The 16,735-nt window shown below is 44.2% G+C and overlaps 1 protein-coding gene across 3 annotated transcripts in view; it reads right to left on the bottom strand.

Moving 5' to 3' along the window:
- Nucleotides 1-16,735, bottom strand: part of EDEM3 (ER degradation enhancing alpha-mannosidase like protein 3) — a 146,714-nt gene that overhangs the window by 30,676 nt on the left and 99,303 nt on the right. For 2 of the 3 annotated variants that reach the window (XM_073582904.1, XM_073582902.1), the window contains exons 15-16: nt 13,067-13,221; nt 12,441-12,594 (exon numbers count right to left, since the gene is read on the bottom strand). In XM_073582904.1, the coding sequence (XP_073439005.1) occupies nt 12,441-12,594; nt 13,067-13,221 (309 nt within the window). The remainder of the gene's footprint in view (nt 1-12,440; nt 12,595-13,066; nt 13,222-16,735) is intronic. The other variant, XM_073582903.1, reaches the window with a different exon arrangement.

The raw sequence follows: 16,735 nt of genomic DNA, 5'->3' as shown, positions 1-16,735 counted from the left end.
GATCAACAGCTAAGTAAAGGAAAAGAAGCTCTGTTTGGAATAGCAGTAAGGATGAAAGGGTTGCAGAACAGTCAGGAGGAACAAGAAGAATTTGGTCGTCCTGCCAGATCTTCACCCTCATCATCAACTGATGAAGAATTTAATTTCGAAAAATATTTGGATCACAAGGACCGTGCAAAGCGTTCCCGCATAGAAGAGTCATCCCCATCAAGGAACACAGCCAGTACATTTCAGCAGAATTTTTCATGTGCACTAAAAGAAATAGAGAAAGTTGACCGTTCATCAAAAATAACAGTGCAACAAGCGATTCCTCTGTATCCTGACATTGTCAGAGATGTTGCCCGAGTGGTTACTGCTTTGCCACCAACACAAGTTAGTGTAGAGAGGTTGTTCTCTGCTCTCAAAATAATTAGATCAGATTTGAGGGCATCCATGAAGGAGGATCTGACAGAGGCAATACTTTTTCTGAGGACAAATTTACAGAGTTCTTCTTATTAACTGCATAAAAGTGTTTATTGCATATTTACTTACAGTTTATAAAAGTTTATAAAAGTTATTTGCTATATTCTAATTGTATTCTAATAAATATAGTTTTTGCTCTAAGTGGTCTGATTACTTATATGATGGTGAGAAACTGAATAAGCACGATGTTTAATATTTTACAACAGTAAATTTGTTATGAATTGGCCATTTATGAAGGAGTCGGAGCCGGAGTCGGAGTCTGATAAAATCCAGGAGTCGGAGTCGCAACTGTGGCTTACCGACTCCACAGCCCTGCCAAAAATTATGGCGTTTTCATTTTTTTTTTCTTGTTACACCTTTAACTGATCAAATTTAATTACCGTATTTTTATATATTGATAGACAGGGAGATTCTCAACGCGGTGACACAAATATATAAAAAATACACACATTTGGTATATATTTTATTTTGAATGGGGCAAATGGGGGGGGTGGGGGTGATTTGTACTTTTATATTTTTTATTTTTTGTTTTACACTTGGTTCAATAGTGTCCATGGGAGACTAGAAGCTGCGATCATCCGATCGCTTGTGCTACACAAAGCAAGGCTTCACCCAACTCTATATAGCAGAAATGCCCACTTGCTATGAGATGAGTGCCGACTGCTGGGTGGTGCTGATAGCAATCTGGCAATGACAACCACAGGGGTCTGCTGCAGACGATCCTGGGTTGTCATACAAACCCAATGGTGACCCACGGTCATGTGACACGGCGCTGATGGGCGGGATTAGTGACGCTCTTCTGGTGCGAGCATGTTAAATGCAGTCGTCAGAGATTGACAGCTACATTTAACATGTTAACAGCTGCGAGTGGATCGAGATTCCACCCGCGGCTGATAGGGGACCGTTGTGTGTATGATAGGGCCAAATCAGCCGACATGCGCTGGAAATGTTGTGGGCTCATTGCCAGAGCCCGCAGCAAACAGGGGGAGCAAACATTAGAAGTTTGGAAAGGGGTTAAAGGGCATAAAAATTATAAGATTTAAAATGGTTGCCAAAAACCCGATATTTTCATAAAAAAAAATAAAAATAAATAATTTTACCTTAACTTAACACTAAAAGTACAATGTGTAACAGAAAAAAAAAATCTTAACTCTGGAATGCTTTAACATATCCCAGTGATCCTACCACAAAGTGACACTGGTCAGAATTGTAAAATTTGGCCTGGTTGGGATGGTGAAAACAGGCTCAGGGGTGACGGGGTTAATCAACAGTAAAAATAGGAAGGGCAGATTAGACTCTGCCAAAATACATCTAAAGAAGCCAACCAAGTTCTGGAAAAATAGTTTTTGGACAGATGAGATCAAGACCAACCTGTACCAGACTGATGGGAAGAAGTATGGAAAAGGCTTGGAACGGCTTATGATCCAAAGCACACCACATCCTCTGTAAAACATGGTGGAGACAGTGTGATGGCATTGTCACACATCGCTTCCAATGGCACTGGGTCACTAGAGTTTATTGGAATGTGATTGAAGAGAGAAGCAGTAAAGGCAAATCATCACAAAAGGAGGAAACCAGCGTTGGGTGACATTCATGGCTTCCAGACATCAGCCAGTCATTGCCTGCAAAGGATTCTCTACAAAGTATTAGAAGTAAACATTTTATTTATGGCAATGTTAATTTCTCCAATTACTTTTGAGCCCTGAAATGAGGAGAAATTGTAGAAAAAAGCCGGATTACTTACCGGTAATGCTCTTTTAATGAGTCCACGACAGCACCCACTGGAGGTATCGGATCCGCCCATTTGGAACAGGAAACCCTACAGGAAAGATAAAAGGGGCGGTCCTCCTTTCCTCCTCAGTTTTACGTTTCAGAGTACCAGAAGGACCGCCAAGGATTAGGCAATGTTCTCTTATTTTAACATCTTTCTTATCCATTATTTGGTAATACTTTAACTATTGATATCTTTAGGGGGGGAAGTGAACGGGTGCTGTCGTGGACTCATTAAAAGAGCATTACCGGTAAGTAATCCGGCTTTTTACTCTTCGCCACGACAGCACCCACTGGAGAGATTCCAGAGACCATCACCTGGGTGGGACCACCGTGCCAAGGATAGTCCTGCCAAAGCTTAAGTCAGAGGTTGATGAAAGATCAAGTCTGTAGTGCTTATAGAAGGTAGAAGGGGATGACCAAACTGCCGCCTTACATATAGTTTCAATCGGAACATCTCCCTTTTCCGCCCAAGAGGTTGCCATTGCCCTGGTGGAATGCGCCCTGATGTTCCCTGGAGGATCTTCGTTTTTTGCGGAGTAGGCTAAACGAATGGCCTCTCTGATCCACCGGGAAATGGTGCTCTTCGTGACTCCATACCCCTTCTTACAGCCCTGAAATGAAACAAATAGGGCCCTGCTCTGCCTCCAACTGTTGGACCTCTCAATATATTTTAGGACAGTTCTTTTGACGTCCAGAGTATGGAACTTCTGCTCTTCCGGAGTAGAGGGATTTTTATAGAAGGTTGGGAGGAGTATCTCCTGAGATCTATGGTATTTTGTTGCCACTTTTGGCAGGTAGGCAGGGTCTGGTTTTAATACTAATCTGTCTTGGTATTCTTGGAAAAAAGGTGGATCTATTGACAAGGCCTGAATATCACCCACTCTTCTAGCTGAGGTCAGTGATACTAAGAGGGCCATTTTAAGTGCTAAGTATTTGAAGGGTATTGTGTCGATCGGCTCAAAGGGGTCTACCGTTAGGGCGTCTAAGACCAGATTTAGATCCCATGTAGGGACGGAGGGTATGTGGATTGGAGCTATTCGTTCACATGCTGTAATAAAACGAGTTATCCACTTGTTGCCTGCTATATTATGGCCATATAGTGCTCCTAATGCCGATATTTGTACTCTCAGTGTATTTACTGCTAAGCCTAAGTCTTTCCCCTTCTGCAGAAATTCCAAGATTGGGATTATCGGAACATCTGTTGTATGAGGTACTGTATGGAATTGAAGAAATTTTTTCCATATTCTAGTGTAAATTTGGGTTGTGGACCGTTTTCTACTTTGTAGTAGTGTAGCAATTAAGGACTCCGAGAATCCTCTTGTCCTCAATAACTGCCTCTCAAATTCCATGCCGTCAAGTGCAAGCTGAGCACTTGAGGGTGGAAAAAGGGGCCTTGGGAGAGTAGATTGGCAGTCGGAAGGACCCAAGGATCTGTTATCGACATAATCTGTAGCCACGAAAACCACGGTCTTTTTGGCCAGAACGGTGCTATTAAGATTATTCTTGCTTTGTCGTCTCTGATCTTCCGAATTACTTGAGGTAGGAGGATCAATGGAGGGAACGCATACGCTAGGTTGAAATTCCATGGAACTAGAAAGGCGTCCAGTATGTTTGGGTGATCTGACGGAGATAGGGAGGCAAAAGTTTTTATCTGCCTGTTCTCCCTTGTGGCGAAAAGATCCACCTCAGGTTGTCCCCATGCGGCTACTATGTCCCTGAAGACCTTCCGATTGAGGCACCACTCTCCTTGTCGTAGAGTGTGACGGCTTAGGAAGTCTGCCTTTTGATTGCTCTCGCCTCTTATATGAAGGGCCGAGAGGGACAAAAAATAGTTTTCTGCTAAGTTTAAAATTCTTGCCGCTGAAGACATCAGAGTCTCTGATCGAGTTCCTCCTTGTCTGTTTATATATGCCACTGTGGTGGTATTGTCCGACAGGATCCTTACATGCTTCTGTTGGAGCTGCGGAAGGAAGTTGTATAGAGCATAGAACACTGCAGTCAGTTCTTTTAAATTAGATGAGTAATCACATTCCTCTTTACTCCACCTTCCCTGATAAAACCCATTCTCCATGTGGGCTCCCCAGCCCTGGGGACTGGCATCGGTGGTTACGATACAGGATGGAACTATAACCCATGGAACTCCTGAACATAAATGGTCATCGTCTAACCACCACTCCAGGGAAGTCAAGACTTCTTGTGACAGGGTTATTTTGCTCTGTAAATGACCACTATGTCGCTTATCCTCCTGGAGGATCTGGTGTTGTAGCGTACGGACATGGTACTGGGCCCACCGGACTGCCGGGGTGCAAGAATTTAGTGATCCTAATAGTGACATTGCTCCTCTTAAGGATACACGTGGTTTATCTATAGCTGCTTGTATTTTTTGTTTTGTGAGGATGATTTTTACCTGGGGTAGTAGACATCTCTGGGTCAAGGAATCTAGTTGAAATCCTAGAAATGTCTGGAGAGATTGCGGATCGAGTCTGGACTTTTGGATATTGATGATCCAGCCAAGGCTCTGAAAAGAGGAGATTGCGTCAGTCACGCGTTCAGTACATTGTTTGACTGAATTCCCAATTACTAGGAAGTCGTCTAGATATGGCACAATTAGTGTGTCCTTTTGGCGAAGGTAGGCCATCACTTCTGCCATCACCTTGGTAAATATTCTTGGTGCCGTGGAAAGCCCGAAGGGCATTGCCGCGTATTGGAAATGATGAATCCTTCCCTCGACTTCCACTGCGACTCTTAGGTATTTCTGGAATCTGTTGTGTATAGGGAGATGATAATAAGCATCTTTTAAATCAATCCCTGCCATTACGCAATTTGGGAAAAGAAGCTTTATAGTGGATCTGATTGATTCCATTTTGAACTTATAATTTTTTATAAATGAATTTAGCTTCTTTAAATTAATAATGGTTCTAAATGTACCGTCTGGTTTAGACACCAAAAACAGGGGAGAGTAAAAGCCTCTACCCTGTTGTTCCTCAGGGACGTCAACTAAAACTTTTTTTAGCTAGCAGGACTCGAATCTCGTCTTCGAGAGCCTTTTGCTGAAGTGAGGAATTAAGGCGAGTTATAACAAAGAACTCATAGGGGATCCGAAGGAATTCAATCTTTATTCCTTCCTTGATTATATTCAAAATCCATGGGTTTAACGTAATTTGTTCCCATTTGGTAAAAAAATTTTTTAATCTGCCCCCAACTGGTGGGTCTAAACTTTTAATTTTTATCTCTCCTATATGTTGGCCCTCTGAAGATGGTACCCTTCTGCTTTTCGTCTTTCGTGGCCCATCTCGTTCTGTCCGATTGTCTTCTTCTCCCGAATGGCCGTCTTTTAAAGGTTTTCCTATAAAACGGAATGGGAGAATCACTGAAGGCCTTTTTTCTTTCTTTTGCCTTGGCGAGAATTTCGTCTAAGGCTTTTCCGAAGAGGAACTCACCCTCGCATGGGGTTGCACTAATTTTGGATTTTGACTGTGCATCCCCTTTCCAGCTCTTTATCCAAAGCGCGCGTCTGGCGTTATTCACCAGGGCTGCCGACCTTGCTGCCAGTCTTAGGGTGTCCGCTGAAGCGTCTGCCATAAAGGCAGCTGCCCCTCTTATCAACGGGATGGCTGCACGCAGTTTCTCCCTTGACACTCTTTGCTCAATCTGCTGGTCTAATTGATCTAGCCATACCAGCATTGATCTAGCAGTACATGTGCTGGCTATTGCGGGTTTGAATACCCCGGTGGTGGATTCCCAGGACCTTTTGAGCGAAGATTCAGCCTTTCGGTCCAATGGGTCTGCTAACAATCCTGCGTCCTCGACCGGGATCGAGGTTTGTTTGGAAGTGGAGGATATGACAGCGTCCACCTTTGGTATTTTAGTCCATTTTAATAGATCTTCATCAGTGAACGGATACTTCCGTTTTGAAGCGGATGGGAGAAAACCCCTCTGGTCGTGTTTTTCCCGACTCTCTTTTGATGAGATCTTTAATTGCCGGTATCACTGGAAATGATCTCCTCTTTTTCTCTGCCAATCCCGCAAACATAATGTCCTGCGCGGTCTGGGCTCCCCTTTCCTCTTCACACCCCATAGTATTTCTAACCGCTTTTACCAGGTTATCTACGCTGTCCAGTGGAAAACATGCGCGTCCTTCCACTTCCGAGGATGATGATGAGGATGTGGATGCGGAGCCTGAGTTTAACTCCTGTTCTTCCTCTGACTCTGAACTAACAATGACCTGTTTTCTATGACTGGACTCTGCGGGAGTGCTGGCGCGGTTGATGGCTTGTATTTCCTCCCTAATTATGGCTCGGATATCCTTAGAAGATATCGTCGACCCCTGCCTGGTCTCTTTAATGCATTGTTTGCAGAGTTTTTTGGGGTAGGAGTCAGGGAGAGGCTCTGAACATAATGCGCATTCTTTATGTTTTGTTTTTCCTTTTTTCTTTGACTGAAGCGGGAGGTCAAAGGTAAAGAGAGGGGGGAGGGGGGGGGAAGGAGAGGAGGTTAGCTTAATAGGTAGAGCATATGCTTTGCACACTCACCCAGTGAAGCTTAATACCGGTTCGGATGGCTGAGACGGTTTGGATCGGGTTTCTGCTGCCTCGCTCCTGCGGGCAGTCTCTGTCCTGGCGCTGCGGTCCCTGGTGGAGTTGCCCCCAGCTGAATCCCCTGCTGGGGTCTGCGACTCTGCGGGGGACGACATGTTCCAACGCTGCAGCGCTGTTTTATCTATCGTACCCCGGGAAGTCGCCCTGTCACAGGGCGCATGCGCCGCGTCATCGCCATCTTACCCCGGAAGTTCAACCATTACTTCCGGGGTATAGGAGCGTCGGCCCGCTCCCGCGCCACCGCTATTGACACGCGCGGCTCGCGCGCACATGGCCTCACCATCCATGCTATACCCCCACCGATGGGGATGGGGGGGGGGGGGGGGATCTCCCGGATGCCAGACCGGCCCGCTCCCCGGTAAGACCGGGCGGCCCTCCCCGGACCCGGCCATTACCACTATGCCACCAGACGAGGGGGGAGCCGTCAAACGGAGTCTCCCCCGACGCTGCTTCCGGACCGCAGCCCCTGCCGTTCCCGAAGAGACCGCACAGGCGGATGCATGGCCCAGGTAAGATCCTGCAGGATCCTGCTCCATTTGGAACAGGAAACCAAAACTGAGGAGGAAAGGCGGACCGCCCCTTTTATCTTTCCTGTAGGGTTTCCTGTTCCAAATGGGCGGATCCGATACCTCCAGTGGGTGCTGTCGTGGCGAAGAGTAAAAAATGGTTGTAATTCCAGAACATTTCACAGGATATTTTTGTTCAACCTCTTTAATTAAACTTGAAAGTCTTCACTTCACTTGCATTTCAGTTGCTTCACTTTAAATAAAAAAATAGTGGTGTTTAGAACCAAAATCACAGACATTTGGTCACTGTTCAAATATTTCTGGGTTTTTATTTATTTTGTATTTTAACATTCAACCTGTTACCAATAAACCACTGACACAATACAATACAATACTATGGCATCATTCTGTGAACTTCTCCATATTAGAGGGAACTGGTGGTGTCCCCAAACGCCATTAATCAGCAGATTACCAGCAATACAGTGTTGCCAGCCGCCTTACTGAAAGTTCGGCAAGCAGGAGAAAATAAACACTATTCCTCACGGGAGCCACCGGCTTCCAGTCATATAGGTCCTCCCAGAGCGGCAACAGTCAGTCACCATTCAATATGCCATGAACAGCGGCTGCAAGCATGCCGTGGGCACAACGATGGACGGCTCGCACTGCAGTACAATTGTGCAGGGCGAGATGTCAGAGTGCTTACAGCAGCTCCTCACATTGCTGTTAGGGGTGACTGAAGCCCCTCTGGGAACACTTCTATGACTGAAAGCCGGTGGCTTCCGTGAGGATCAGAGTTCAATTTCTCCCAGTATCTGCACTTTCAGTAAGATTTATTAAAAAACTTGAAAGAAGATTTGAATACACATGCAGTGAAGTATAGAAATAAGACAGTCACACAAGTGTATTAGGGACCAATTAGAGACTCATCGGTACACTTAAAGGCTTCCTCGCCACACTCACCATTGACCCTCTTATACAGGTATACAGTGCCTTGCGAAAGTTTTCAGCCCCCTGGAACTTTTCAACCTTTTCCCACATTTCATGCTTCAAACATAAAGATACCAAATGTAAATTTTTGGTGAAGAATCAACAACAAGTGGGACACAATTATGAAGTTGAATGAAATTTATTGGTTATTTTAATTTTTTTGGGAAATACAGTAACTGAGAAGTGGGGCGTAAAATATTATTCCGCCCCTTTACTTTTAGTGCAGCAATCTCACTCCAGAAGTTCATTGTGGATCTCAGAATGATCCTATGTTGTCATAAATGACTAATGATGATAAATATAATCCACCTGTGTGTAATCAAGTCTCCGTATATATGCACCTGCTCTGTGATAGTCTCAGGATTCTGTTTGAAGCACAGAGAGCATCATGAAGACCAAGGAACACAACAGGCAGGTCCGTGATACTGTTGTGGAGAAATTTAAAGCCGGATTTGGCTACAAAATGATTTCCAAAACTTTAAACATCTCAAGGAGCACTGTGCAAGCAATCATATTGAAATGGAAGGAGCATCATACCACTGCAAACCTACCAAGACTCGGTCGTCCTTCTAAACTTTCATCTCAAACAAGGAGAAGACTTATCAGAGATGCAGCCAAGTGGCCCATGATCACTCTGGATGAACTGTAGAGATCTACAGCTGAGGTGGGACAGTCTGTCCATAGGACAACAGTCGTACACTGCACACATCTTACCTTTATGGAAGAGTGGCAAGAAGAAATCCATTTCTCAAAGATATCCATAAAAAGTGTTGTTTAAAGTTTGCAACAAGCCACCTGGGAGACACACCAAACATGTGGAAGAATGTGCTCTAGTCAGATGAAACGAAAATCAAACTTTTTGGCAACAATGCCAAACGATATGTTTGCCGTAAAGGCAACACAGCTCATCACCCTGAACACACCATCCCCACTGTCAAACATGGTGGTGGCAGCATTATGGTTTGGGCCTGCTTTTCTTCAGAAGGGACAGGGAAGATGGTTAAAATTGATGGGAAGATGGATGGAGCCAAATACAGGACCATTCTTGAAGGAAACCTGTTGAAGTCTGCAAAATACCTGAGACTGGGACGGAGATTTGTCTTCCAACAAGACAATGATCCCAAAAATAAAGCAAAATCTACAATGGAATGGTTCACAAATAAACGTATCCAGATGTTAGAATGGCCAAGTCAATGTCCAGACCTGAATCCAATCGAGAATCTGTGGAAAGAGCTGAAGACTGCTGTTCACAAACGATCCCAAGGAAGAATGGGCAAGAATTTCAGTCTCTCGATGTACGAAACTGATCGAGACATACCCCAAGTGACTTGCAGCTGTAATTGGAGCAAAAGGTGGCGCAACAAAGTATTAAGTTAAAGGGGCCGAATAATATTGCACAACCCACTTTTCAGTTATTGAATTTCCACAAAAATTCAAACTAACCAATAAATTTCGTTCAACTTCACAATTGTGTCCCACTTGTTTATTCTTCACTAAAAATTAACATTTGTTATCTTTATGGTTGAAGCATGATATGTGGGAAAAGGTTGAAAAGTTCCAGGGGGCCGAATACTTTTGCAAGGCACTGTAGTTTACGTAAGGTTACTTCTATTACTTTGTCGGTATAGTCTGATGGCAACCCTACATAACATTGTCCTTCCTACCCAACAGTGACCGTGCTTTGTCCTGGGCATCTATGCACATACTATTAAATTAGGTCTATAAATAAGCACTTTAGAATAGCCTGCCTATAACAATTGCACATATTACTTTCTTCTAATCTATTTATTGGATTTATACCACACAGGTTTTATACTGATCTACAATTACTTTGTGATTGTAACTTGGAATGGCAACTGCAGTCCTATTAGGTAATTTTTCCCACCCCACTATACTGTTATTCTTGATCCATAAAGTTGTATAATATTATTTCAATTTCACCTTGTACTTCTGTTGTGGTTTTTTGCTTCTTCCTTGCACTTTCAGTAAGATGGCCAGACATGCATTGTATCACTATATGTTAATATATATCACTATCTGGGATTAGAGCCCTTGTATTGATATTTTTGTAATTAATGCATTTTAATGTAAATGGTTTGGCCTTGTGGTTATTGGTGCATTTGTGTAAAGGCCCCATTACATTTAGCGATGCACCAGCGATCCCGACAACGATACGACCTGGTCAGGATCGCTGGTGCATCGCTAAATGGTCGCTAGTGAGCTGCCACACAGGCAGATCTCACAGCGATGTAGCGACACAGCAGCGGTCGTTACTTACCTTTCAGACGCAGCAATCCTGACGTCCTCCCGCCCGCCTCCACACGTCACTCGTCGGCGCCAGCAGGAAGCCCAGCAGGAAGCGCCCGATGAGAAATGGAGCTGCGCGATCAGCGACAGACAGCGGGGGAGCCGGTCGGAGGTATCACACATAGCGATATCGCTGCTGCGTCACAAAATCGGTGATGCGATACCGCTATGTGTAAAGTCCCCTTAAGCCACACCACATAAGTCTGCCCTGTGTGACAATGTTTGCACATGATAAAGACCTATTACAGGTTGAAACGTCATGTGATGGCGGAATAAAGTTTGACTTTTGGAATTAATCACCCTGGATTGGATGCCATCTTCTTACCTGCATGCATTGTAACACTACAAAACTACAGATTACCTCTATCTGGAGGGTAATACGGTGTGTGGGGACATGACAGATTCCCTGCAAGTCCTACCATGTTGGAACATTCAGATTGCTTTTTATTCTATTCTCATGGATCCAATGAAGTTTAGCTGTTGGGATGTGATCAAACCAAAGTATTTTGGAAAGTTGCAGGTGTTGAAGTCATATAGCACAGCCATGCACTCAGCTCTTAGGGAGCTTTATACACCCCCTGTGCACATGTAATATATGTCACCAAGCAGTTAACTATCACTCAATTGTTCTGTGAAGCCATGGTGTGGCCAACACCTCATACAGATAAGGATGGATCCTTCCTCTAAAGGGCCCTTTACACATAGCGATATCGCTAAAGCGTCACCGAATTTGTGACGCAGCAGCGATATCACTAGCGATATTGCTACATGTGATACTTCCGACCGGCTCCCCGCTGATCGCGCGAGATCGGCCTGGTCCATTTCTCATCGTCGGCTTCCTGCTGGCGCCGACAGAGCGACTCCATGGACGCAGGTGGAAGACGGTCACCCTCGCCGTGTCTGACAGGTGAGTACAACTGCTGCTGCATCGCTAGTGAGATCTGCCTGTTTGGCAGCTCACTAGCAACCATTTGGCGATGCACCAGCAATCCTGACCGGGTCATATCGTGGTCGGGATCGCTGGTGCATCGCTAAACGTAACGGGGCCTTAAATCCCTGACCTCTGGAGGAGCGGACCGTTTCTATTACTATTTATCTATCAGATAACATCCATTTATTTTAGCTGCCACAAAATGTACACAATCTGATGAACTGTCCATATATACATAGAGCAGTGAGGGTCTCCAGCAAGCAGAAACCAGCAATGCTTTAAACATAAAATGCCCCAATTTACACAACATCTACATAATCTGCCAGTTGATAAGAGTCATTTTCGTGTGATCACATTCTTCTGCATGAGAATCGCAGCTCTAGTGCAGAGACAATGGCCACTTCACTTCATCTTCTGTCCACGGAGGTCATCTAAGTGCAGTCCGATATTTTACACACACGCACAGACCTGTATGGGTGCAGGTGATCTGACTATCTGATGCTCTCGCAGAAGGCTGGGTGTTCTCATACCGACTCGGCATGAGAAAATTATTGCAGATCTGCTCTGCCCCATAGTATAACAATGGGCTGAATGTCATCTGATTAAACATCACACAGCCCTCGGCCGTGTTACATGCCAGTGTCAGCGAGACCATAAATACTTACTACTCCCAAAATAGCAAGTTATCCCTTGCCAATTGTATTTAAGATGGAGCTCTGTAGAATCCTGTCCACAGAATTTCTGGGGGACCCCCCTCCCATTGATAGGGGATAACTTGCCATTTTGGGAACAAATCTATAAGTCTAAATTAAATACATTACAATTGAGTACCTCATACAGCCCTGGTAAGGTACCATTTATAAAGCATAGTCTTACTTGATTGGCATGTTGTACAAGCTGAACTCTTCCATCTTTCAAGTGAATCAGACTTACACCCATCTTTTTCAGGATATCCAAATGTTCAGGGTTACTAGCCATGAAATCCCTAGCACGCAATGGCGGCCTGTTCCCACTGCCAGAGATATCTTCCCTAATATATATAATAAAAAAAAAAAAAAAAAAAAAACTACTTCAGAATTAGTTTTACAGTTTTACTCATAAGTATTCAAATGGTTTTAAAATGGGAGCTGTCTCAAGTTTGTTCTTCGGCAGCGCGCCACTCCTCTGGTGCGCAGCGACCGCGCCCAGCCGGAGGAGCCACTTCAGAGCGGTGCAGCAAACAGCTTGTAAGCATATAATGGTTACACAATGACAAAGCTGCTTTGAAAATCTACCTGCATTTTTGATCAGTTAAAAATAACCTAATGTTAGTATTTATATAACAAATCAGGACATCGCATTTACATCTCTTGCATTGCCTTTAATAACTAGAAAAGGAAGGTAGATTAGATCGCTGGGAATCAATTGTAAAAAGCCTAAAGATAAAGTCACACCATGAGATAATAAAAATCACAGCTCCTACGGAATAGGATCCCGAACAAATCTATATAATATAGACTTACATTCTTGTAGTAGAACGAGGACAGTTCTTGTCCACCACATTTTTCAAGGGTTCCCGGATGCTCTGAGCATATAAAGGATCATTGCGAAAGAGAATTTGTGTATTTGGACAAGACCATTCAAAATTACTGTCGTCCAGCTCTGTGAACTGTGTAGTCTGTAAGCAAACAAAATAGAAGATGTAAACCTCTATCCAAGCAAAGTTTATTGCGGAGTCTATCACACCATTGTCTTTTTGACTGGAATATTGCTTTAAGCTAAAGAAAAACATGGAAAACTGAGTCGCACATTTTGTAATTACAACCTAAAGATCATAATTAATAATAAAAAAAGTACTGGGGAATTAAAATTTGCAGAAATGCATCATTTTAAAGGAAACCTGTCAGGAGACGATAGGGAGAGACTTGTGAATCAAGTAGAGTGGGTGGAGTTGGCAGATCTGCTCAGATGACTGCTCTTCACATTCCAGGCTTCTTTAACAATAGACGGGATTTATAATTTCCTCTGGCAATAAAAAGTCGCAAGGTTTGTTACAAGTGGTATTTGCACCAAATTGAGACTTTTTTTCCCTAGCAGAACTTAAAAAAATGTAATGATATAATGAGCTGAAATCTACACCAGATCATGGCTAGTGTACACTTAATTTTCACGAGCAGCCTGACAGATGCACCAAATTCAGACCTTGCCGTGATTAAATTGGTTCTCTGAGAAACGGGCTAAAGTAAACAAATATACACATATATATTAAACATTTTTCTAAATACCATAATTTAGCAAAAAGATATTTTCATCTACAGCACTCTGAGGATAACAATATGGGAGCTACCATCAGTCATGCCCTATCCTAGATTTCAGGACAAGATGCGAGAAGCAGGAGACCAGTCACATCAGAGCAGCGTCCTTTCAGGTCAGCCATGTGCACGTGCATTCCTCCGATTCCTGACTGGACATCGAGCCGGACTAATCAGAAGAATGCACGCTCACCATGGCTGACAAAACGCTGCTCTGACATGACCCGTCTCCGGCTTCATGCAGCCTGTCCTGAAACCTAGTATGGAACGTGATTGATGGTAGCTGCCTTCTTGGAATCCTGAGAGTGCAGCAGAAAACGTAGACCCTGTTTGTTAAATGATATTTAGAAAAATGTTTAATAGCTAAATGTGTACAATTTACTTTAGCACATTTCTCGGTGAACCCATTTAAGCAAGATTAATCAAAACAAGTAGGTTTATCCACAGTACTGTACATTACAACTGTAGTCTGTTCATCTTTGGACATGTTTTTAAATAATTTCTGAATTAGATGCAGAAGTGCTGAATTGCATGCTTAATGAGATCAGCCCTTCTTATGGATCTTCTTTAAATGTATTCCCTTGAATGCCTCCTCTGAAACACAGCCCTTCAGGGTGAAACAGATGCTTGCAATAAGGGTGCCTATTCTGGATTCCTGCTGCCATGGTTCAGGTACCATGAATGAACTGAGAGGTTCCCCTTAAGTTCATGCACACCAATTCACATTGACACACATAACTAATCTCATCTAACATAATTGTAAAAGGTTGAGCTACTCTGTAAATACTTTGCACTCCAGATTTCATACTTGACCTGTCTTCTAATCCAGAGGTGTATTCACAAATTTAGTTTCTTGTAATTGAAGGATGTCCAAAAAAAAAAGGCTGCTCACACTGCTGTCTGTCCTATGTGATCTAATGAGACCCCAGGAGTGGTGAGGTTAGAAGAGGCTGCTCACACTGCTGTCCATTCAATGTGATCTAATAAATGAGACCAGGAGTGGCGAGGTAAGAAGAGGCTGCTCACACTGCTGTCCATCCTATGTGATCTAATAAATGAGACACCAGGAGTGGTGAGGTAAGAAGAGGCTGCTCACACTGCTGTCCATCCTATGTGATCTAATAAATGAGACACCAGGAGTGGCGAGGTAAGAAGAGGCTGCTCACACTGCTGTCCATCCTATGTTATCTAATAAATGACACCCCAGGATTGGTGAGGTAAGAAGAGGCTGCTCCCACTGCTGTCCATCCTATGTGATCTAATAAATGAGACACCAGGAGTGGCGAGGTAAGAAAAGGCTGCTCACACTGCTGTCCACCGGATAAAACCAAATACTGTAGATACATGGGGTGCTGAGGTAAGACGTGGCTACGCAAACTGACATCAATCCTATCTATCTGATCTAATACTGTAGATACACCAAGGTTACTTACCGGTAGCCGGTTTTTCCAGAGCCCATGACGGCACACATGAGAGAGGGGATCCGCCCAGTCAGGACAGGAACCCTACTGAAGATAAAAGGGGCGGTACCTCTCCTTCGCTTCAGCTGGTTTACAGAGCATGAGAGGCCCCCCGGGTTATTACACATGGTAAAACTATCACATTATATCTAACTAAAAAAGCACCCAAACTATAGTTTACACCAAAAGTGAAAAAGGGGGGGGAATATACAGGTGCTGTCATGGGCTCCGGAAAAAACGTCTACCGGTAAGTAACCTTGGTGTTTTCCCGTCTCCCATGACGGCACACATGAGAGACTTTTGTAGAATAAGACCCCTTAGGGAGGGACCACCGCTTGCAGCACCCTTCTACCAAAGGTTAGGTCAGTAGATGAAGACAGATCAAGTCGGTAGTGCTTAAAAAAGGTGGAAGGTGAGGACCAAGTAGCGGCTTTACAAATTTGTTCAATCGATACCTCAGCCTTCTCTGCCCAGGAGGTAGCCACGGCTCTGGTGGAGTGAGCCTTGATGCCTTCTGGAACCGGAGTGCCACTTGCGGAGTAGGATAACATAATGGCCTCCCTGATCCATCTGGCTACCCCGTGCCCTTTTCTACTACCCTGAAAGGCTACAAAAAGGGACTGATCTTTCCTCCACTGACTAGTTACTGACATATATTGTACTATGGCTCTTCTTACATCTAATGTATGGAACCTTTGCTCCCCAGGGTTTCTAGGATTGTTACAGAAAGATGGCAAGGAGATCTCCTGAGTCCTATGAAACTTTTGAACTACCTTGGGGAGATAGGCCGGGTCTGGTCTTAGAACCACTCGGTCATCCAAGATCTGTGTATATGGAGGACATATAGATAGAGCTTGTAGGTCGCTCACTCTTCGGGCTGATGTTAAAGCTACCAGTAAGACAGTTTTAAGTGTAAGTAGCTTTGGTGACAGCTCTAGTAGTGGTTCAAAGGGGTCTTTGGTTAAGGCCTCTAAGACTAGGTTGACGTCCCAGGGTGGTATCTTTGGGATAATGACCGGCCTTGACCTGCCACAGGACTTTATGAATCGGGACACCCACCTATTGGCTGCTAAGTTGCAGTTATATAGGGCCCCCAAAGCTGAGACTTGGACATTGAGTGTGTTAGTGGCTAACCCCAGTTGTAGCTCCAACTGTAAGAATTCTAGGATAGGTCCCACTGGCGCTACATCCCCCAAGGGTTCCCCCAGGAAGTCTAGGAACTTTTTCTACGTTCTACCATAGATTTGGGATGTTATAGGTTTCCTACTTTTCAACAGGGTGGAGACTAACTCTGGAGAGAATACCTGGTGACTCAGTAGCGCCCTCTCAAATTCCAGGCTGCTAGATGGAAGCCCTTCACCTGAGTGGACCACTGGTCCCTGGGAAAGCAGGTCTGGAATCTCCGGTAATATCCATGGAT

The sequence above is a fragment of the Dendrobates tinctorius genome, unplaced genomic scaffold (assembly GCF_039654945.1).
Source record: "Dendrobates tinctorius isolate UK_male_01 unplaced genomic scaffold, ASM3965494v1 ptg000074l, whole genome shotgun sequence".
Lineage (NCBI taxonomy): Eukaryota > Metazoa > Chordata > Amphibia > Anura > Dendrobatidae > Dendrobates > Dendrobates tinctorius.
This window is presented reverse-complemented; position numbering and strand designations above follow the sequence as displayed.